The sequence below is a fragment of the Heloderma suspectum genome, chromosome 3, assembly GCF_057233095.1.
Source record: "Heloderma suspectum isolate Gila_16-S chromosome 3, 16-S_ref, whole genome shotgun sequence".
Classification (NCBI taxonomy): Eukaryota; Metazoa; Chordata; class Lepidosauria; order Squamata; family Helodermatidae; genus Heloderma; species Heloderma suspectum.
The window spans coordinates 268,249,488-268,271,875 of record NC_139460.1 but is presented as its reverse complement, the minus strand read 5'-3'; the positions used below and the strand labels follow the sequence as shown (position 1 = coordinate 268,271,875).

General features: G+C 44.5%; 1 protein-coding gene across 1 annotated transcript in view; it reads right to left on the bottom strand.

Annotated features, from left to right (window-relative positions):
- Positions 1-9,501, bottom strand: part of LOC146351242 (uncharacterized) — a 30,043-nt gene extending 20,542 nt beyond the window's left edge. The window contains exon 1 of the mRNA XM_084842005.1: positions 9,362-9,501. Within this exon, the coding sequence (XP_084698131.1) occupies positions 9,362-9,392 (31 nt within the window). The 5' untranslated portion in view covers positions 9,393-9,501. The remainder of the gene's footprint in view (positions 1-9,361) is intronic.
- Between the last annotated feature and the right edge of the window lie 12,887 nt (positions 9,502-22,388).

The following is a 22,388-nucleotide window of genomic DNA, read 5'->3' as shown; positions in this document are numbered from 1 at the left end:
TCATTTAGAAACATACTGCAGCTGTGGATGCTTGAATGTATTCCTTCGATACTCTGGCAAGAGTGGGTGTAAAAAGTTCCCCTTCCCCTGCCGTGTTTACCCACAGTCACATCCTCTGCCTGCAAGCTTTGACTAGAATGGATACAGCTGGATGTTATCACCTCTGGTTTGAAAGATAGCAATCCCTGCTTAAAACCTACCCAGAGAGTGAAAGCAAACCGGCAATTTTGGCATGTGCAGGGGCATTAAAGGAACCCAAATATTGCTCAAGAGCATGTAAGTGATCCCAGCAACAGGTATCTGAAGAGAGATGGAGATGAAGGATAAGAGGAGGGTGACCGGAGATGGAGAGACCCACCGCAGCCAATTGATTGGGTCAGCTTCAGCGCGGCATAGGATTTTCTCGGTGCCGCCCTGCAGCGCTGCAGCACGACTTCATTTGGGATTTTGTTGATATGCGTCACTCAGGATGGATGGATCTGTCTGACTTCCTGTCAAACTGAGATATTTTTTCCCCATGTAGAAATCTATTTCTCTAAAGAAAAGCATGACATTTTCCCTACATGGATTCAACAATGGATTTCCCCATTGTCAAATTGCTGATCACTTAGGGGCCTTGGCTCTGCCAGCTGCTGGCTTAGCATTAACCCCATTCAAGGCACACCTCCCAAACCATTTTAGTGAGAGGCAATCTGCATTTTGCATAGGTTACTCTGCATCAGACTGGAAATAGTTAACATTCGTTTAACACTACAGGGCGCTGAGGTTTCAGGAGTGGGGGTGGGGGATTCAAGATGTTACTATTGATCCATTAAAGCTCCATCCATTTGTGTCCCTTTCCTTATGACCATCTCAGATCAGGGGTGGGCAACTTTAGGGGGTCCAGAGGCCATTTTCATTCCCTGGACGCAACCACTATGGGTCGCACTTTGAGGGGCACTGGGCACTCCATGGGGCACCAAAGGAAAAAATAGGTGATTTGCCAAGGAAATCTCACAGCAAACTGCAACGGAGTGCTAAAAGATCTCAATTTAGCTTGTTCTCAAGCTAAATTGGACATTTTTAGCACTCCATTGTGCTAAAATGGCTTTTCCCCACCATCACCACTGCTCAGGAGTGAACTGGGTAGTGATGGGGGCCACGTGGGGCCCGCAGGCTGTCTACATCCCTCCCAGCCCTGTCTAGATTATAAGCCTATGGTAGCCTTCCTAAACTGGTACCCTCCAGAAGTTTTGGAGTATAACTCCCATCAGCCCCAGCCAGCAGAGGCAGTGGTCAGGGATGATGGGAACTGTACTCAAAACAGCTGGAGGATACCAGGTTGGGGAAGGCTGGCCTATCAGATGGGGTTTGTTCTTTTGTAAAATTAGTCACTGTATGGAAGCACCAAGTTCTTGAGGTTGTTGTTGTTATTGTTGTTGTTATTGTTGCTGTTGTTGTTATTTTCTCTCTCTGAATAGATTATGCCAAACATCCCTTGGGGCAAGAGCACTTATGACAGTGACCATGGGGGATGCCAGTGAAAAAGCTCACTCCATGATGAGATGTTTCCCCAGCCTGTAAAAGTGGTGACATGGTGGAGCTCTGCCATCATGATGTGTCACCACAGATCCTCCACAGATCCTCTAGTGACACTAGGAGACTCAGAGCACAACAGCAGACTTCCATGTGCACCTAACTGTTCTGGCAGGGATCACTGACCATAGAGAAGCCATTTGCAAGCAGCATTTTTGATTAAATGTAGGCATCCCCAACACAGCACCCGTGGGCTCCTCCAAAGGCACCTGAAGAGCTCTTCACACCATGTCTCCTTCCAAAGAAAATTTAAATTAAAAAAGGGAAAATGTGAGGGCACCAGGTTCTCCTTCCTCTTTCTGAACCTGCCACTGATCAGCTGTTCAGTGGGCAGGAAGAGAGAGCAAGGCAAAGGGATAGAGGGGAGAGAAACCACAAGGGAAAGAAGTGGGAGGGAGAGAAATAGTGAGGCTAGAGGCTGGGAGTGGAGAGAAACAGCAAGATAAAGGGGTGAGTGGGAGAGAAAGAGCAAGGCCAGGGACTAGGAAGGGAGAGAAAGAAGAAGGCCAGGGAAGGAGGAGAGAAAGAGTGAGCGAAGGGAGGCGGGAGAGAGAAATAGTGAGGCTAGAGGCTGGAAGTGGGGGGAGGGAGAGAGAGAGCGCAAAGGGGAAAAGTCAGTGTGGACGGAAGAAGATTGGATGGGCCAGGGAACAACTCTTTCCATTTCCCCCTCCCTCCCAGCCTCTACCCTCACTATTTCTCACCACCACCACCACCACTTGACTAGCCAGGCCCCCATGCCAGCCATTATATGACTAGCCACATCCTCCACGGGAGCCATTTTGTGGTGGTGCCCACAGCAAACTCCCCAATGTGCCCATGGGTCCAAAAGGTTTGGGGACCCCTGGTGTAATGCATGCTCTGGACTTTTCATGCTGCCTCCTCCCTTATTTTCCATTGCTCTGAGGTTAGCCAAGGGAAGTACCTGCTTAACAAGGATGCCCACCATCTTCTAATTGCAAGGGCACATAGTTACACTCTGAAGGGTTGCCTTCCCTCCAGTCATAGAGTTCTCTCCTCCTGGAGGCATGTCAAAGTCTGAACTTGAGCATCTTACCATCAATGTGGCAATGAAAACCATATCTGTTTTGGGAGGTGTCATTTAACACAAGTAATCTGGAGTCAGAAGTGATCAGTGTGTTTGGAGATGATGGCAAATTATTCAAGAAGGTGAAATCCCAAGCAGACTATGAAGGATTTTAAAATGGATGGGTTCCAAATGGGGTGACTGAGCAATAGATAAGATATGAGATTCCGCTGAAGTAATTGCAAAGGGATACACAGATCTAAACAAAAAATATATATCTTAAACTAATATATATGCTGTTGGAGTCTAAATGGTTTATAGCCACCAAGGAAAGACATCTTGGATTCTAGTAAAAGTGCATTAAAATGCCAGCTCAATGTGCCACCACAGTGAATAAAAAGGCAAATTCAAGGTTATGAAGTTTTAGACAAGGATTCTAAAGTAAAACAAGTGTCGTGATTCCTTCACCATATATATCCACAGTGCACCCACATTTGGAATACTTGGTGTAGTTTTGATCACCCCATCTCAGAAAAGGGCAAGTAAAATTATCAGGCTGGATGAAGCACTCCCTTTATGAAGAAAAGCTTAAGAATTGGGACTTCCAGCTTTTAATTCAGAAGAAAGATGACTGAGATGTGAAACCATAGAGATTTATAATATTATAAATGCTGTGGAATGGGTGAATAAAAAGCAGGACTGTTACTCAGTTAGAGAAATCTTACAGCTCAGTTCTATCCATGTTTACTCAGAAGTAAACCTCACTGACTTCATTGGAGCTTACTCCCAGGTAAGTGTGTATAGGACTGCAGGTTGCCGCCCTATACACACTCACCTGGGAATAAGTCCCATTGAACAAAATGATAGACATGTATGGGATTGCACTGTTAACTGATTAATCATATGAGTTTGTGTTAACTAACTTTTTCAGTCAGTCTCCATAAATATGCATATGGGACAAATATAAAGAAAAAAAGCTGGATGAATCAATTATTATTACCCAAATAAGGCTAAAAGCAGAACTTCCCTTTTCAGAGGCAGTATGTCTCTGATTACTAGATACAATGAAAAACAACAGCGTAAAGCTATTAGTCCCAGTTGTGTCCTGCTGGTGAGCTTCCCAAAGTCCAGCTGGCCATTCCTGAAGATGGAGAACTGGACTAGATGGATGGATGGGTCATCCTTGTTTTTATAATGTGCATACCTTCTTCGTGATCTCATTCACACATTGTGATTGGTTCTGTTGCTCTCCCTGCATTTCTTGTGAGAGTTCCATGGGGTTGCACAAGGATTAGGCAGGATGTTGAGTTGGATTGCTCAGTATTGTGCTCTGCATGTCTCTGTGCCTACAAAGACTTTAGATCAGAGGAGTATCTCATAAGAAATCCCATGTATGCAAAGCATGATCTCTTAATGCTGTCGAGCAGGTAGCAACATTAATGCTCTAATTCTAAACCTACTGTAGTGGGTACGATAAGTAGTTTTCATATTGTTCTCATTATATTTGCCTGTGACAATACTTTGCCTGTTGGTACATGCTCTTTGAAATAAACTGCCATATCCATTCGGGATTATGCTCTACTAATATCAAAGAGCACTTCTCAAAGCCCCTAAAAGGCAGCATGGTCATTATGCCACTCCTATCCTTATGGAGCTGTTGCTGCAGCCCCGCGGCTGCAGCTAGCTCAGCCAAACAGACATCAATTCCAGCCGCCTCATCTCCATGAGAGAGATCTTGCTCATAGTAAGGCGCGTGCAGCATCTAAAGCCATACCTCCTTTCTTTTTAAAAATATGCACGCGCACACACACACACACACACAAGATGTGCGAGGAGTCTAAGTTTGAGTTAATTACAGTTTATTCTCATTTTAACTAGCATTTTATTAACAAATCCACAGTAATCCACTATTAAAGCGGGGTGAGATTATAGGATTTCTATCATCCAGGGCTTGGCGCAAGGGATGTATATAATACAACCACCCTTATTCATTTGATACAAAGCTCTTCTATCAAATCTACCAGATTGTGTGGCACATCTCTTCCCCCCTGTCCAGCCCCACACCCCAGCTTGCCCTTTATGACATGCATATGCCATCATATGCAGTGGAGCTGGCAGTCATGACTGAACGTGGACACAGATTAAAGGAGCTTCCTCCAGCCTGATGCTCCCCAGATGTGTTGGCCTGCAATTCCCATCATTCCCAGCCAGCATGGCTACGCCATACTTGCTGGGAATAATTGAAGTCACGGTCTGACACATCCAGAGAGCATCAGGTCAGAGGACGCTGAATTAAAGATATGTAGTGAATGGAAGTCACAAGCCCAGGTCCTCACCCCTGAAGCAGGCAGCGGTCTACCATTCCAAGTCAGGCTGCTGCATAAAGTTGAAACGTTTAGCCAGTGTATGCAAGCTGAAAGCCCATGGGGTCTGTCAATTTCAGATGGCTGGGAATCTCTGGACCTTCCACATTTTATTCCAGTTAGATATTTGAAAATACTGACATATTTTACTATTGCTATTTAAGTTTCAAATGCAAAATATGCATCATTTTTAAGCAAGGAAGGTTGAGGAGAGAACATCACTTTGAATTCACGATATGTTTGGAGACAGGCAGTGCTTTCCCTTCTTGAGTGAGTTTAAAGGACATCCTATATTATGCACTACTCAGCAAGGACTTAGGAACTGCAGTAGCTCCACTTGTTTGTTGGCTTTTGGAAATTAGATTTTTTTAAATTATTATTAAGAATAGCATTTCAGAATTATGGATGGGTGGCAAATTTATTTCCACTAAAATGAAGGTGCACTTTGGGTTTTCACCCAAATGTATCACGATTGACAGTTTCATTAACTGTAGCCATATGTTTCAGATTGCCATACCCCAGATGTTCCATATTTTTCAAGGCCTTCTTCCTTTCTTGAACTGGCTGCTCTCAGGCTATAGACACATTATGGCAACTGTTGTTTAGTCATTCCATTGTTTAGTCATTGTTTAGTCATTGCCCACCAGTTACATTTTTGCCTCTTTTAAAACTAGGGATGTACGAAAGTCCCTTACCTTTTACGAAATTTGATTTGCGGTGGGGGGGAGGCGCTCCGTCCCTCCCCCCAAAATTCTGGCCAGGGGGGAGGCATCCCATCCCTCCCCCCTGAAATTCTGGCCGGGGGGGAGGTGCCCCGTCCCTCTCGCCGCAAATCCTGGCCGGCCGGGTCTGCAAATGGCGGCGGCCATAGCCGCCGCCGTTTGCGTCCCTGCAGTCAGCCGTGATAGGCTACGTAAATGTTTACGTAGCCTATCACGGCTGAGTTGGGGGGGGGAAACCGCGTCTATGCTATTTGCGTTCCTTATTTTGGCACGTCTAGTCTACGTAAACATTTACGTAGACTACAGCGAAAATAAGGGGAATGCAAATAGCACAGACGCTACGCTATTTGCGTTCCCCTTATTTTTGCCGTAGTCTACGTAAATGTTTACGTAGACTAGATGTGCCAAAATAAGGAACGCAAATGGCGGCGCCCATGGGCGCCGCCATTTGCGTACGCGCGGTTTGTTTTTTTGTTTTTAACTCAGCCGTGATAGGCTACGTAAACATTTACGTAGCCTATCACGGTATTTTTTAAAAATCTAGCCATGATAGGCTATGCAAATCTTTACGTAGCCCATCACGTTGTTTTTTTTTAAAACTTGGAAATGGCGGCAGCGGCAGCCGGTCGGAAGACTGGCCGCCGCAGCTGCCGCCACTGAACTGCCGCTGAACCGCCGCTGTAGCTGCCACCGCCAGGTAAGTCCCGTCCCGAGGGGGGCGGGGGGGGCAGACCGTTTCGCCACCAATTTCGGGGGGCTGAATGCACTGACATTCGGCCTCCCCAAGATTCGTGGCGAAATTCTCTGATATCCCTATTTAAAACACACACTATGTTTTTACCCCGCTAGTGGGCCATATGCTTATGTACAGTACCAGCTCCAGGTCTGAGGGCCTTTGGGCAAAACACCCTCAATGGGCCCCCTCCCTCAGTGAGTCTGTCTTCTCACTGCCATTGTCACCAGCTGTTATTGCTTCTCATCCTCTTTCTCATCATTGCTACCTCTTGCTTGCTTTGTGAGGCAGAGACCCAGTGAGGAAGTCGGCAGGGGCATCTACTGCTCCCTCTTCTCACCACCTCTCTTGTCTGGGCCTGAGCAAAAAGCAGGTGAACAAGCAGTTTGCAGTGCTGAAGAGGGGCAGCCAGCCCAGGAGGCTCTTGTCAGTGGGCCCCTCCTGGGGTGTGGGCCCTCATCAGGTGCCCAACCATGCCTACCCTTGATGCCGGCACTGCTCACACATGCATTTCTGGAGCCTATTCATCCGTCTTCATAGCCTCTTGAAGCCACTGGTGATTCCTGCCCTCTTAGCCCAAGATCTGCCCCTTTTGGTATCAGTGACAGCAAGACTTGGAGACAGAAGGAGTGCTCAAAAAGGGATTTCTCCATTGCAATAATATTATGTGGTCCTACCTTAAAGGGTTACTGAAGTGCTTTAAAAACTAAGGAAAAGAACTATAGAAATATGTAACAACAGCAAAAATGGGAAGAGCAGTGGTAACAACAACAGCAATAGTGATGACATTAATGGTAACAGTAATGGGGAAGGGCCATACCTCAGTGATAGAGCACCTGCTTTGCATGCATAAAGTCCCAGGTTCAATCCCCAGCATCTCCAGGTAGGGGTGGAAAAATTCCTGCCTGAGAGCCGCTGCCAGTCAGTGCCGACAATACTGGGGTAGATGGACCAAGGGTCTGACTCAGTACAAGGCACCTCCCTATGCTGCTATGTTCCTATCATGATGATAATGATGTCATCTTTGAATTGCATTGCCTTTGTTGGTTCAACAGGGATGTCTCCCAATCCTCCCTAGATGCTGAGGTTGTTTACTTCGCATGCTGAGAAAAATTTTTCATAATCCCAAAGTTATTGATCATCAATAGGCACTTCTTCAGCCCACTGGCATCTAATCAGGGGCAGCTAGATAGACAGCAGAAAGGGATTCATGATAGGCAGGAGATCCCGTAGAAGAAATAACCCACAGCTTATTCCTTTTATCCTGTTCTTCCTCCATGGACCTCAGGGTGGCTTACACGGCACGTGTGCAAGTGCACACACACACACACACACACACACATTTTATCCTCATAACAGCCCTCTGAGGTGGCTTAGGCTGAGAGAGAGAGAGACTGGCCCAACACCACCCGATTACCTTCATGGCTGAGGGGGGAATTGAACTTGAACGTGCCCAGCCTTAGTCTGGCATTCTAACTGCTATGCCGCAGCAGCTCAGAGAAGAGACAAAAACAAAGTAAAATGTAGCAAAACTGAATGCAAAAAAAAATCTACTTGCAGAAAACCACAGTTAAATAAAATTGGAGGAACTTGGAACTGCTGTCATCACTCAGTTCAGATAATAACAATGGAATGTGATAGAATTATAAAAGTAATTGTTTTAGCTGCGTGGACTTCTTTGCATTTTGTTCTTGTAAAAGTGGCATATTTTCTCCTCTGGATTAGGGTGTTTGGAGCTACACATTGATCCCACAACATGAGAGAAAATAGAAAAAGCAATGTGTTGGGTTTATATATATATATATATATATCCTGCTCTAATCCATAAACTCTCTCTTCTCTCTCTCTCTCTCTCTCTCTCTCTCGCTCTGTGTGTGTGTGTGTGCACGTGTGTGTGTGTGTGTGTGTTCAAGAGTGCTGCCAGCAACCATGGCCACCAAACAACTGAACCTGAACAAGTAAAAATATATTCCATCCCATTTTATTTTACCTATTCTATATTTCTCATTCAGTGCAACCAACATGGCAGCCAGCAACACACCCAAATCCAGTGATTGGGGGAATTAGATTTGCCATTTTCCACAACAATGGCATTTATTGTTTTGACTTATCTATTCTGTTCCTTACAAGGGGACTGTGTGACCAGAATGGAACAGAAGATAAAGGCTCATATAATCCAAATCTGTTTCTTCTTTTGCCATTTCAGTTTTTTAATGACTTGAAATTTGAGGCACTTGGCTATCTCATCTGAGCAGGGCCAACGGAACTATAATTGAATCAATACAGCTTGCCCAGGCTATGTTTTGTTCTCTGCGCATCATGGGTAGTGGCTAGCAGACCAAACTGGAGGTGTAAGAATGCATTCCATCTTTACCATTAATCTTAGGTTTAATTATTATTCTGAACACCAATGCCTGCAGAAAAATCTCAGGAGTTTACAATATTTTTGAATGATCAAGCCACCCAAGAAAAGCATTGTTCCATATTCTATATCTCTTACTGTTCCTCTGACCAGTCTACATAAGCATCCTTCCATAACCTGTAGAGTTTTGGTTTAGTTTAAAAGATAGATAGGCATGGCTGTTCTTTCACAATCTGCATTATGGCGACTTTACACACACACACATACACACAGAGATTAGTTATCAAACTCATTAAATATATTAAAGATTTGAGGACCATATTTTCAAGCAATCAGAAACTGAATGCAAATGAAAGTAAACTCAATGTATTAAAAGATTTCAGTGCCCATGATCTTTAAGTAAATCTTGTGCTGGTGATTGCTGACAGCACATCATTTGGTGGTCTCAGATTGATGAAAAAGAACTTGACACAATTTGCCCTCTGCCTTTCCGTTTCAGAAACCACCTTTTAATATTGATCCCCAGTTAGCTACCAAGCGATATCCAACTTTCCCTTTGGAGTTACAGTTCTTGAGTACCTGCTCTGTCTGCAAATGGACCCAAATCCATGCCAGTCCAGCTTTTCTCCTGGTTATGGTACCGATAATGCCCTTGTCTCTCTTACCAGAGTCTTGTAACCAGCAATAGGCTCTGACTACTGATAACCAAGATGTTCTCCGAAATGTAGCATGTTGTTTGTTTGCACAGTAGACAAGGCAAAGACATTTTCTGCAAATCTGCAGTTTCCTCTACCAGTCATTGGTTTGATGAGCCAGCTGCTAGAGGGACTAACTATTGCGTGAGCAAGAATAGTCCAAGCCAGGGCAGTGCATACTCCAGTTCAGATGCTTCCTGACTTACACTATATTCAATTATTAGGTAGAGTCCTCAGAAGTAATGAATGCCATCTGCTCTGAGTAATTTCACAGCAGGAGCATTAACAAATGGATGGATGATTAGAAAGTTCAGCAACAGTTGGTTTCATTTCAACTAGGCAACAGTTTGGAGGCCATAACTATTATCCGAGGGCCAATTCCTATTTTCCTGGTCTTTCCTACTCAGCCCCCAACTAAGCAAGTTGTACTTTAGGATACTGGGGCTCTCTAATACAATTGCTTCCCTAATTAGTACTGTAGTTTGTTAGACTAGAGCTGCAGCTATCCAGGAATCATTGTGTTGAAGTTATATAGAAGGAGATATTGCTGCCATTCTCCCTTCAAGACATGAAGGGGGTGAGCAGACATTTTCCTTTTTATCCAAGTTTTTTCCTACAGGTTAGTCACGTCTAATTTATCTACAAGCCTTACCCAGATCGAACTTTCTCAGAGGGCAAATGCAGCTTGCTTGTAAGCATGACAATCTGTGTTCTGGGTCACCTTCATTTTGGTCTGCCACTGCCAATGGCTGATGGCAAAGAAGGTGTCTCCAGCTCTCTGTAATGACTGGTAATTCAAAATAAACAACCCTTTTGTGTTGGTTACTTAAGGAGCTCTCTGATAAACTGGGCTCCAGATGAATGCTGACTTAAATAGATGAGCCTCCTTATGTCCACAGCCAGTGCCAACATGCTGGGCAAAATGTGCCATCTGCAGCAGGGTGCTATTAAGCAAATTAATGTTGTGGAATTTTTTGTCAATAATTATTGTGGAAAATAAACAAGGAATCCATTTTCCATTCAGCAATGCATGGCAAGAAAAATGGCGGCAATCAACCGGCATCCCATCCATATATCACCTAGGCCATTTGTATCTGCAAGTTTTCCCTCTCCCCACTTTTACTCAAAGAACAGTGTGCACAGAGTGAGATATTCCTCTTTGTAAGCAGAGTTGATTGAGCTCTTCGCTCTTTGCCTAGAGGAAGAGAGGAGTGGCCAAGGTGTAGTAGGCACAAGTCCTGCTATGGTTGTTTGCTTCTTTTCTGGCATGCTTGTTCTGCCTCTATAGGCCCTTTTATACAATACGAGGACTCTCCTAGTAAAACTACAACTGGACATACTGCTGTGATCTGCATTAGGGTGGCCATGTGTCTTACTTCAGAGAGGACAGTCCTCTATTTGATGGGCTGTCCATGTAAGTCTGGCTTAAAGATAAAAATCCACAAGAAGGGAGAGCAGGGGCCTTGATGTAGCCCATCAACAGATAGCACTGGGGCTGGATCTATATTTACCAACTTTTTCCACTTCCAATGAGGTTTCACCGCCCGCCTTTCACACTACGCAGTAGCTGCCTCGAATTGGAACCGGAATTTCCCACTTCCGTGCTCCCGCTTTCAATACCATAATATCCCAGTATTTCCCCTTAAAGTGCTCTGATTTTCCGCCTTCGCTACCGTATCCGGTCGTAGTCCCCTCCCCCACCAGTCCATATGCAGCAGTGTTTGTATTTCCTTCCTGTCCAATCACAGCTCTCGATGGCCCCATGTCTTCTTCCGGCTACCGATCACATAGTTTCCTCAGCAGCCCCCGTTTCCTCAACAACAACCTAGGGATGTACGAAACACTTACCTGGTTCGGCGCTGGGGCATCCGCGGTGGGGGGGAGGCGCTCCGTCCCTCCCCCCGGAATCCTCCCTGGCCGCAGCCGGAGTTCCGGCTGCGGCTGGGCTGCTGCGGCCACAAATGGCAGCCATCGTAGCGGCCACCATTTGCATCCTTCCAGGCTGCCATGATAGGCTACATAAGTATTTATGTAGCCTATCATGGCAAAGAGCAGGGATGCAAACGGCGGCCGCTACGCCATTTGTGCCCCTGCACTTTGCCATGATAGGCTACGTAAGTATTTACATAGCCTATCATGGTAAAGGCAGCCATGCAAACGGTGGCCACTACGCCATTTGCGTGGCTCCCATCCAAGCACTGACTGGGACCGACCCTGCTTAGCTTCCGAGATCAGACAAGTGTGCACACATCCAGACCTTTGCTTGTTGTAGGGATGGCGGAGAATTCCGCCACAGATCTCAGTGAGGCCGAATGCACTGGCATTCGGCCCCCCGAAACCCGTGGTGGAACAGCCTCTCACCCCCCGCCACCCCACGGAATCCCGCCGGGACAAAGCTTACCTGGGGTGGATGTGGAGGTGGTGGCAGCAGCGGCTCCGGTGGCAGTGACTGGTCTCTCACAACTTTGAAGCTTCAAAGATCATGCCTCAATTAGGAAAAAAACATCACAGAGAAAACCCGATTCTGCGAGGATAATGCCTTAATTTTAAAAAAACATCCAGAGCAGGGGATAGGAGGGGGTAAAATTTAGTCTCATTTGAAGGGATACAACAACCCCCTGCTCAATGCAGGAAGCCTGATTCCCAGGCGGCCGCCCATCCAACTACTGACTGGGGCCGACCCTGCTTAGCATCCGAGATCACACAAGCGCACGCAGGAAAACAGCAGGAAAACAGCACAGCGCTCGAGTGTCAACCAAGCTTGCGCATTCGATGAAGCACTGCAATGGGGGAAATGGGTGAGTGTGAATAATCATGTTTTAATGCGAGAGCGTTTAACCCAACGGGACACCAAATTCATTGCAATGGCAGGAGCAATGTAGATCGGCCCCCTGGTCAGCGCCAGTTAGCACCTGATAAGAGACAAAGGTCATCTATTCACAGTCTTCCTCACTATGGTGAAATGTACTGTACTTCTACTGAACTGATAGAAATTCTTTCTAAATTTGCATCTATACTTATAAATTAGCACATGCACATTTTATGCAAATCCATGTGCTTTTTTGTCATCTCTGTTGCTGATGGCCACCTTAATCTGGATGCCCTTCAGAGTCTAGAGTGAATGTTGCTCAAAAGCACTTTATCCCACCTTGCTTCATACCACCCTTCAATTCCTAAATCCCAGGAGCATCCCCACCCTCGTAGACATGGAACCTGCAAATTACACCTCCATGTCAGGAGCTGATTAATGACAGTGAGTGAAGAAACTCCCAGAAATGTCTGTTTCACGGGATTGATTCAGCAGAACCTCCTCTGTTCTGCCTTGACAAAACAACACTCAGAAGAGTGGAAAGTGAAACAGCCTGTGATCCAGCAAGCACACATCTGGGTTCCTTGGAAAAGTGGGCTCCCGAAATCCTCTCCATCTCCATTGTCCTTCCCTAATGGCTTATCTCTTTGTTAATGGCTGTCCTTGTCTGCAAGGTCTGCAACATTTACATTTTGCCACACTCTGGGCATGATTGTCCCAGGTCACCAGGAAAATACAGCAAGCCCAAAAGTATATAAGTTCAATAAACAAAAAACCTATGTTTACAGGGGAGGGCAAGTTAAGGCTATACAGTTTTCAACCAACCACCAAAAGGAGGGGAAATTGTGAGCTTTTCCCCCCTCTCAGCATTCTAAAACAGCTGTGCTGGGGTAGGGAGAGAGAGCTCTACTGAACATACTCATGTTTATGGTTAGTCCCACTGATTATCAGTACAGGAGGAGGAGGAGGAGAAGAAGATTTGAAGACTAAGGGAGCAATCCTATGGCCACTAGACAGCGGCTAGACAGCCATAGGACATCTGGTTTTCTGGGAACCGACCTCCCCCCACTTCCCCATCCTCCACACTCTCAAGAGCAGCATGGTACAGCTAAAAAGTTGTTCCAGGGGGCGTTCCGGGGGCCTTTCCGGGGCGGGAAGGGCGGAAATTAGGGATATATGAAACCCCGCTTACCTGGCTCCGCCGGGTTCCACCGGGGGGGGGAGGCGCTCCGTCCCTCCCCCTGGAATCCTCGCTGGCCGGCTCTGCTCTGCGGGGATTCCGCAGAGCCGCCAGTCAGCTCCGCCAGCAGCCGGACATCCGGCCACTGGCTAGCAGGGATGAAAATGGCAGCGGCCATAGCCGCTGCCATTTGCGTCCCTGAATTCAGCCGTGATAGGCTGTGTAAAGACTTAAGTAGCCTATCACCAATGGGGGGGGAAACAGACTGCAAATGGCGGTGGCAGCCAGTCAGAAGACCAGCCGCCGCCGCCGCCGCCGCCACCGAAGCCGCCGCTGGAGCCACCGCCGTCCGGAACATCTGCCCCAGGTAAGTCTTGTCCCAGGGGGGATCCGCGGGGGGGGGGGCAGGCCATTCTGCCATGGAGTTCGGGGGGCCGAGTGCACTGTAATTCGGCCTCACCAAGATCCGTGGTGGAATTCTCTGACATCCCTAGCGGAAATGCCTGTACGACACATCCAATGTGTTGTACAGCAGCCTCCTCCCCCGCTCAGCCCTCCCACAGCTAGACAGCCACAATTGGCTGTCTAGCTGAAAATGCAGGGCAGGAGAAGCACGGAGGGAACGATCCCCTCTGTGCTTCTCCTGCCCTGCTTTGGATAGGCCGTCGCCTCCGAGTTCTATCTGGATAGGTTGCCTATCTGGATAGGATTGCACCCTTAATGAAATGGAAATTCAAAAAAACTAGTTTCCCACCAACTCCAATACAAGAAGAACAGATAGCCATCATTGTTTCAGGTGAAAACCCTCCACTCACCTCAGGAATTATGACTACAAAATGGTCAGCAACATTTTTTTCAAAGTTGCTTTGACACAGAGAGGTTTTTTGTTCTTTTGTTTTGGTGTTTTTGTTTTGTTTGTTTGTTTGTTTGCTTTAAACTGCTCTTTCTCCATCAAAATTTCACCAATCATCCTGAAAATTTCAGGGTATGTAAAACCAACACTTCTTTCTGGCTCCTGAAAATTTCAGAAAATTGGTGAATTTTATGACGGTTAGAAGGACCCAGCCACCTGCAGTTACCATTTTACATAGCGGAACTCTTTTTTTACAGATGAGCCTTAACAAAGGAGACACTTAATATGTCTCCTTTATTATAGGAATTGTTGGTACAAATATTGATGGGTGACTTCAAAGCTCAAGGGCTTCACATTGAAAATGAGACCTCTTTGGACTTTTCCATTTGATGATTTTGGCATAGCAAACATTCTGTGTGTGTGTGTTTGTGTTCTGTGTGAAAATGTTCCATTCCTTTGTAGTTCTGATTATATGAGGGAGAGTGCTTTATTGTCTTGTTTATTTCTTTGAGTTGGACCATAAAAACTAGAAGGATATTTGGAGTCTGAGGCTGCAGTTGTATACACACTCACCTGGTGCACAATCCTATACACACTTAGCTAAACTCAGTGGGGCTTACTTCTGAGTAGACATGTATAGCACTGTGCTACGCACATTGTATTTCAAAGTAAGTCAAGTTTGGGCAAGTTTTTATTATCTAAAATGGGGAAAGATCTTTTATAAAAACAGGTTTGCTATGATTTTTTATAGACATTTAAACTATTCAGTGACTAAACAATATTCTGCCCATGTTCAAATGTTCAATGAATTCAGATAGTGAGGTGGGAGAAACAGTGGCAGAAGGTCCCACCTTTAATTGATGCAAACATTAAATATATCTAAACAATTTGATGATACTCTGTTTTAAAGGTAGACCCTCATCCACCAGAGATCCAGACTCCTGAGTTGAGTCTAGGGTGGCCAGGTGTCCTACTTTACAGAGAAGTAGGGAGAGCTGGCAGCAAACAGTCCTCTACTTGAAGGTGTCCTCTATTTGAAGAAGTGTCCTGTCCAAGTCAGGTTTAACTTCAAAGAATCATGAGAAGAGAGAGCAGCAGGGACCTTGAAGTTGCCCATCAACAGTTTGCACCTGGACAGCAGACTGACCAGGCACACAGGTCATCTAGCCAGCTTTCTCCGCTGTGATGAGATGCAATGCACTTCTATTTAAATTTTAGTTGTTATTTCTAAATTTGCATATGTGTGTGTGCATGTGCATATTCAAATGTTATGCAAATTAGTGTCCTCTTTTTAATGAATCTTTTCCTCAGTCTTGATGATGCTTAAGTGGCCGCTGTACAAGTGACCACCATTGCATTTGCGGATCTACCACCAAAAAGAATATCAGTGCTGACTTCTTTGATCATATGCATTGCCAACATTGGGGAGAGAAGTTGACTGGATTAAGACACACACACAACAGGAGATGAACACTGTCTTCTAGGGTGGCCGCACTTATGCATTACCAAAAAGAGTAAATGCATCACCAAAGAAGAGGCAGATTTGCATAAAAATTTGGACATGCTAATGTATAAGAACAGATGTACATTTAGAAATAATTACTATAATTTAAATAGAAATGCAATCCATTTCTCCTTCGTGAGAAAGATGGTGGCCAGGTGGCCTGTGTGTCTGACCTTTTGTTCAGCAATGGAGGAGTAGTGTATGCTCACCCTCTCTCTGCCTGGGTTTGTGTCTCCCTACAGCAACCTCCCACTTCTGCAGGGAAAAAAGCAGCTGGCGATCTACATGCAGTAATCTGTGTTTGCACATGGATTGTGCATGCTGGATCAAGGCGACGGTCTCCAGAATAACTTGCACGGTTACGCATGGCTCAGGCAAACTCTCAGAGATGCACAGAAGCAGCCACCCTTCAAATTTAAATGCTTTATTACAGAATATTCCCTTTTTGAAGTGTGTTGATTTTATTTTTATCATATTTTAGCACAAACCCTTTTCGTGTTATAAATTAAGTAACTGCAACAGAAGGGTGATGGGGGCTTTCTCCTTGATGCATTTCCTTTAAAGAGATTTTTAAAGTTTACAGTAAAAAAAATATTGTGAAAAGCTGTGTTGAATTATATGATACATTGAAATTAAAATGAAATCCCAAAGAAATTATCATGCAGTCATGAGTTGATGTGGACTGAGTGATAATAAATAAAGGTTAAAAGGACACTGGCAAGTCTTTTTTCATGGTTTCCCATTTTTTTTATCCTCGTTGTTAGTAAAAAAAATAAATAAAAAAAATCACTTAGAAGATTAAAAATAATATTTCTTTCCCTATTGATTTTTCTTTTTCACATTGGAAAAGAAGTATTAATATATTTCCTGTGTTTACAATGGCACTAGAATGAATATGGCTCTGCCTTCTCTTTCCGTTGCTTTTCCCATTGCATCCGTACTATTGGGATCCTCTGCTCCATACAGAGGTGCCCAGTGGAGGCTGGTGGCTCTAGTTTCGGTGGGGCTAGGAATCCATTCCAGGTTTCAGTCAGAATGAGCCAGAATGCTAAAGAAGCTATCCAAAGTGCTGAAACTATGGGGGGAGAGTTCAGCACCTTGGATAAGTCCTTTAGAGTTTTGGCTCGTTCTGACTGAAGCCCAGAATGGATTCATAGCTGCACCGAAATTGGAGCCCCCAGCCTCCACTGGAGGTTCCTCTCTGGAAGGTCTGGAGCTGGTTCAGGCACCATTCTTTAGATTACAGTGGTGTAGCGGAGCCAGGGCTCAGAAGGTTGAAGTCCCGGGACTTTGTGATTAGCGGGGACAATGATGTCATCTGCCACCCCCTCGGGATTCTCTGTTCCCTCTGAGCTTAGCTGCAAGCCTCACAGCAGCTGGAGTGGGGGGATGGCTTTTCCCAGCAGCAATGTATTGTTGTGAGCTATGCAATAATGCAAGGTATTTTAAGGTGGCGTGGTCTTGAAGGGGCAATTAACACCTATCAACTTTTTAAAAAGACATATATAATACACGCATCAAGACAGCCGCTTGCATTCCTGGATGCTCCTTGGGGCCGTGCTATGGGGACTGTCATGATAAACACCACTACACCACTAGTAGATGGGGATTTAATAAGGTCCCAGACATTGGCTCTGGGGGCCTGATTGCATATCCTCAAGTATGGAAGCATGAGAACTTTTTCTGGAAGCTCTTTTTACAAGTTCTTACAACTACCACTCCATAATATGTAAGACTTCATTGAGTTTCTGTAAACAAAGAAAACCATGCACCTATCTAAAGAAAAAAGATATATTATTGGACTGGAATACTCTCAGCCATGAATTGTAATCCATGCTTAATCTACTCAGATACCTTTTATATCTACAATTGGGGGGGGGGAGAGCCACAGCTCGCAGGCAGAATGCATACATTGCATGTATAAAGTCCTAGATTCAGTACCTGGAATTTCAAGTTAAATGTAAGAACATAAGAAGAGCCATGCTGGCTCAGAACTCAGGTGTATCTAGTCCAGCATTCTGTTCACACCATGGCCACCCTGATGCTTATAGGACGCCCACAAGCAGGAGATGAGTGCAAGAGCACCCCCCCCCTCATGTTCCCCAGCAGCCGGCATACAGAAGCATGCTGTCCCTGATACTGGAGGTAACATGTAGCCATCATGACTAAAAGCCATTCGTAGCCTTGATCCTCCATATAAGATGTCCAGGAGCAGGGTGGGGAAAGTCTTGTGCCTGTATAAAATGAATGTATGGCATTATCCTCAGACAGTTATCCAAAGCCAGTAACCATTCGTCCAGGGGTGTTGAACCTCTTTCAGCCTGAGGGCTGAATTCCATTTCAGAGAAGGTGTCAGGGGACGCCTTCCAGTGGTGGATGGGGCTGAAAGCAAAGGGAGTGGGGCCAAAGGCAAAAGGATCAGGACCAAAAATGCCTGCATGTTTTAACTTAAAGTTCTTACTGCCAGAAACAAAGCCTTAGGAGAAACATGTCAACCTTTAAGAAAAGGGGAAAATGCACAAATGCTGGGAAACCACCAAACAATCGGTGGTTAGGGGAAATGGGTGGGGACAGAGGAGGGGGATGGCTATCGGGGGAACCCTGGGGGGCTGGACTGGGACCCCAGGCCTATGCTTTTGCATTAGACTGTCCATTTCTGTAATGGAAGGATCCCAGTTTTTGTTTGTTTCTCTTTTTTTCAATAAGAAAGGTGTGAGCTCCTCCGCAAAACAGACTTCATAGAAATCAAGTAATTAAGGATTCTTCATCATGAAATTTTCTCAGTAAAACTGTTTTCATAAACACTAGGAAGCTGGTGCAATGTTAGACTAGTCTTCCCAAACCTGGTGCCCTCCAGATGTGTTGGCCTCCAACTCCCATCACCCCCTGCCAGCATGGGAATGATGGGGGCTACCATGCAATACATCTGGAGACCACCAGGTTGGGGGACACTGGGCTATATCAGACAAGAACTGGGGAGAACCAGATTCAAATTCCCACTTCGTGATAAAACTCACTGGTGAACTTGGGTCAGTCTACCTGTATCTCTGTCTGTGTGTCTGTCTGTCTGTCTCTCTCTCTCTCTCTCTCTCTCTCTCTCATATACACACACATACACTTTCTCAGTCTAATCTACCTCACAGGATTGTTGTGAGGATAAATTGTGCTTGGGGGAGACATCCGTATGCTGCCTTGAGCTCCATGGAGGGAAGAGAAATTGCATCACCAAAAAAAGAGGACAAAAGAGGACACTAATTTTAATGAGATTTGCATATGCAAATGTACACGTATAGGCGCAAATGTAGAAATAATAACTATGATTTAAATTGAAGTACGAGACATATCACTATGGTGAAGAAGTCTGACCAGGTCACCTATGTGCCTGCTTAGTCTTCTTCTGTGCTAACTTCAAATGGCTAATTCCAAGGCCCCTGCTGCTCTCTCCTTCTTATGGTTCTTTGATTTTAAACCAGTCTTGGACTGGACAGCCCTTCAAATAGAGGGCACCTTCAGACAGAGGACTGTTCTCTGCCAGCTGTCCAAAATAGAGGACTGTCCTCTGTGAAGTAGGTCACCTGGCCACCCTAACCAAAACACATACATGTTTTTAGGCAGACTTTTAAAAACTAAGTTTGCAAATCAGCACATAAATGGGATGGAATGAATGTAATGGTGGAAATCCAAAGACCTGAATGAAAGTGAACCTTGGACCTTTTCCATGGCCTTTCCTCTAAAAGAAGGTAGTAGGTAGCTAACAACAAAGATATGGTGATTTAAAAATGTTGACAGCTTGCAGAAAACAGCAACCAAAGGAGTTGCTGCTTTTTTCTGGTGTTCAATTTTCTTTTGGAAACAATGGAACTGGGTTGGAACTAAATGTGTGTTTTTTTTTTAAAAAAAAAAAACTGCATGAGGAATTGGTTCGTTTGATTGTGTTGAAATTTTAGGCCAACATTCACTGAGTAAATTTAAGCCTGAGTCCCAGAATGAATGATTTGGGGTTAGCGGTATTCAAAAAGCTATGCATGACCATAACAGGAGACATTTGAGAAATTCCACTAGGACGTCAACGACTTTCACCCCACCATCAACCAGAACCTAGACCTGCCCATGTAGCATTCACTTTCTAAACACTACTTTGCAACTACATAATGGACCATAAGCACTTCCTTATATTGGAAACCCACTGACCACTACACATTTCCACCTGTTTGCACTCAGAACACACTACAAGATCCATTATCTACAGCCAAGTCCTACGATACGACTGTGTCTGCTCTGACTTATTGGACATAGACTCACAACTTGAGGATTTCCATCAGGATTTTCTACAATACCCGCTAATAAAATGAAAACGCAAATCAGTAAGACCAGACTGGTACCCAGGAATAGTTTAGTGCAGGATAGACCCAAAAAAGAAAGTGACAGAACACCACTTGTCACCTATAGCTCTCAGCTAAAAGCACTCCCATGTATCACCAATGACGTACACCCCATCTTGGACAATAATACCTTCTTCTCACAGGCCATGGGTGGTAATTTGTACTTGCTTCCAGATAGCCCCCAAACCTAAAACAGCTACTCTCAAGCAACACTGGGTCACATAACAGAGATACAAACACAGGGACAAGACCCAGATGCCAAACCTGTCCTCATATCTATTCAGTCAACACTGTTATAAGACCTAATAATGTTAGCCACATCAAAGGTTTGTTCACCTGTGCATCTTCCAATCTGTTATATGCTATCATTTGCCTGCAATGCCCTTCTGCATTCTGCATAGGTCAAACAGGCCAGTCCCTACACAAAAGAATAAATGGACACAAATCTGACATCAGCAAGAGAGATTACAATATCTAAACACAGAGACACAAACGCACACAAAACAAAGGAACACTTCAAAGGAATGTGAAATGATTAAATTATAATTTAGCAAGAGGTTCAGTTATTCACCTGTGGATTGAATGGGGCTAATGGGGTTTTAATCACACTGCATGTGTTAATTAGCTTACCAATACCAGGATATTTATGAACCAACACTGCTTTCTGAATGGTCACCATTAAGTTTTTTATGAAATTGTTACCGCATGTACATTCTTTGTTCCACTTCCCTCTGACTTCACTGTTTACAATTTCTCCCCCCTGCAGCCATGTGTACATATACCTGCAATTTAAGATAGCACTCATTTTATTTATGCATGCATGCATGCATCTAATGAATTGGACTCTAGTCCATGAAAGCTAATTCCATAATACATTGCTTAGCCTTTAGGTGCCACAAAACTCTTTGTTGTTTTGCTGCAACAGACTGACATGACTCTCCCTTCGAAAATTATACATGATTTGGAGATTGCAGCCTAAATTTGTTGAAGATGATTATAATTTGTACATCCACTTCTAGTCAAAATCATTGAGTCAACATGTCTCTAGAAGCAAGCTTTTTGTAAAATAATCATTTGGCTGAATTTTTGCCACCTGGAAGTTTTAGCTAAGCACAGAGTTTGCTATCTGAAAACTGTGCTGCATTAGAATAGGCCACTGAAGGTAAGAAAAGTATATTTTTCAACATTTAAAAAGCGTTTCCTAAACCCTTTTTTGCATTTCTGCATTCCACCCACCTTATATATAATTTACTGCCATAACAGGCAAAGTAGGATCCTATATTGTGGAACGGAAGAAAATTTGGATCTGTGAGCAGAGCAGCCTCTAGTAAATGAAGGCCAGTCAAGAGCAACATCCATAAGAACGTGTGTGTGATTAGCTTACTGGTGGCTTGTATAACTCCTGATAGGACAGGTCCATGACCCATTGTGGGATTTCAGAAGGAGTGAAAACAGAAATAAACCATTAGGATCTTTCAAATTCATAGCTGGAAATATGGGAGCAACAAGTACGTGTGTAGATTGCTAAATACTTCAAAGTTTCATTCAAGGAGACTTTCTTATCTGTCTCTACCAACACAATGTAAGCAATACTTTATTAGCATCTTCCATAGTAATCCCAGCAAAACTGAAGAGGTAAAAAAAAGTGTCAGATCAAAAGGGGGACTTTGAAAGAAGGTGGTTAAGCAGGTTGCTGGGATTCTAATGATTGCTTCCTTCATTCTCTGGGTGTCACATGCAACATCTCTAAGCTCAGCGGAGAGCATAAGCCACACAGATAGCCATATTTGTTAACATTCATATGACTCTTTCGTTTGAGCTGTATTTCCTTGAGTACATCACAATGAAGAGTTTCTTTTAATGGGGATCAACAAGGGAAAAACAACTGTGAGGGACTTCTCTCTCTCTCTCTCTCTCTCTCACTCACTCACTTACTCCCTCTCCCTCTCTCACTCTAAACCTTTTACACTGCAGTTGAACAAGCCTCTGGATAAAGACTTTATCCAAAAAAAACCCTCTTTAAAGTTATTTCAAATTTCTCTGCAAGGCTTTCAGAAATCTGTTTGTTTGAGGGCAGAATTAGATGTGACCGGCGTTTTATTGTGACATAAAACCATATTTCTTCCCCGGAAGATTAAAAAATAAAATCGGTTAATAAGAAAAGCTGTCAGCAACAGAAAATG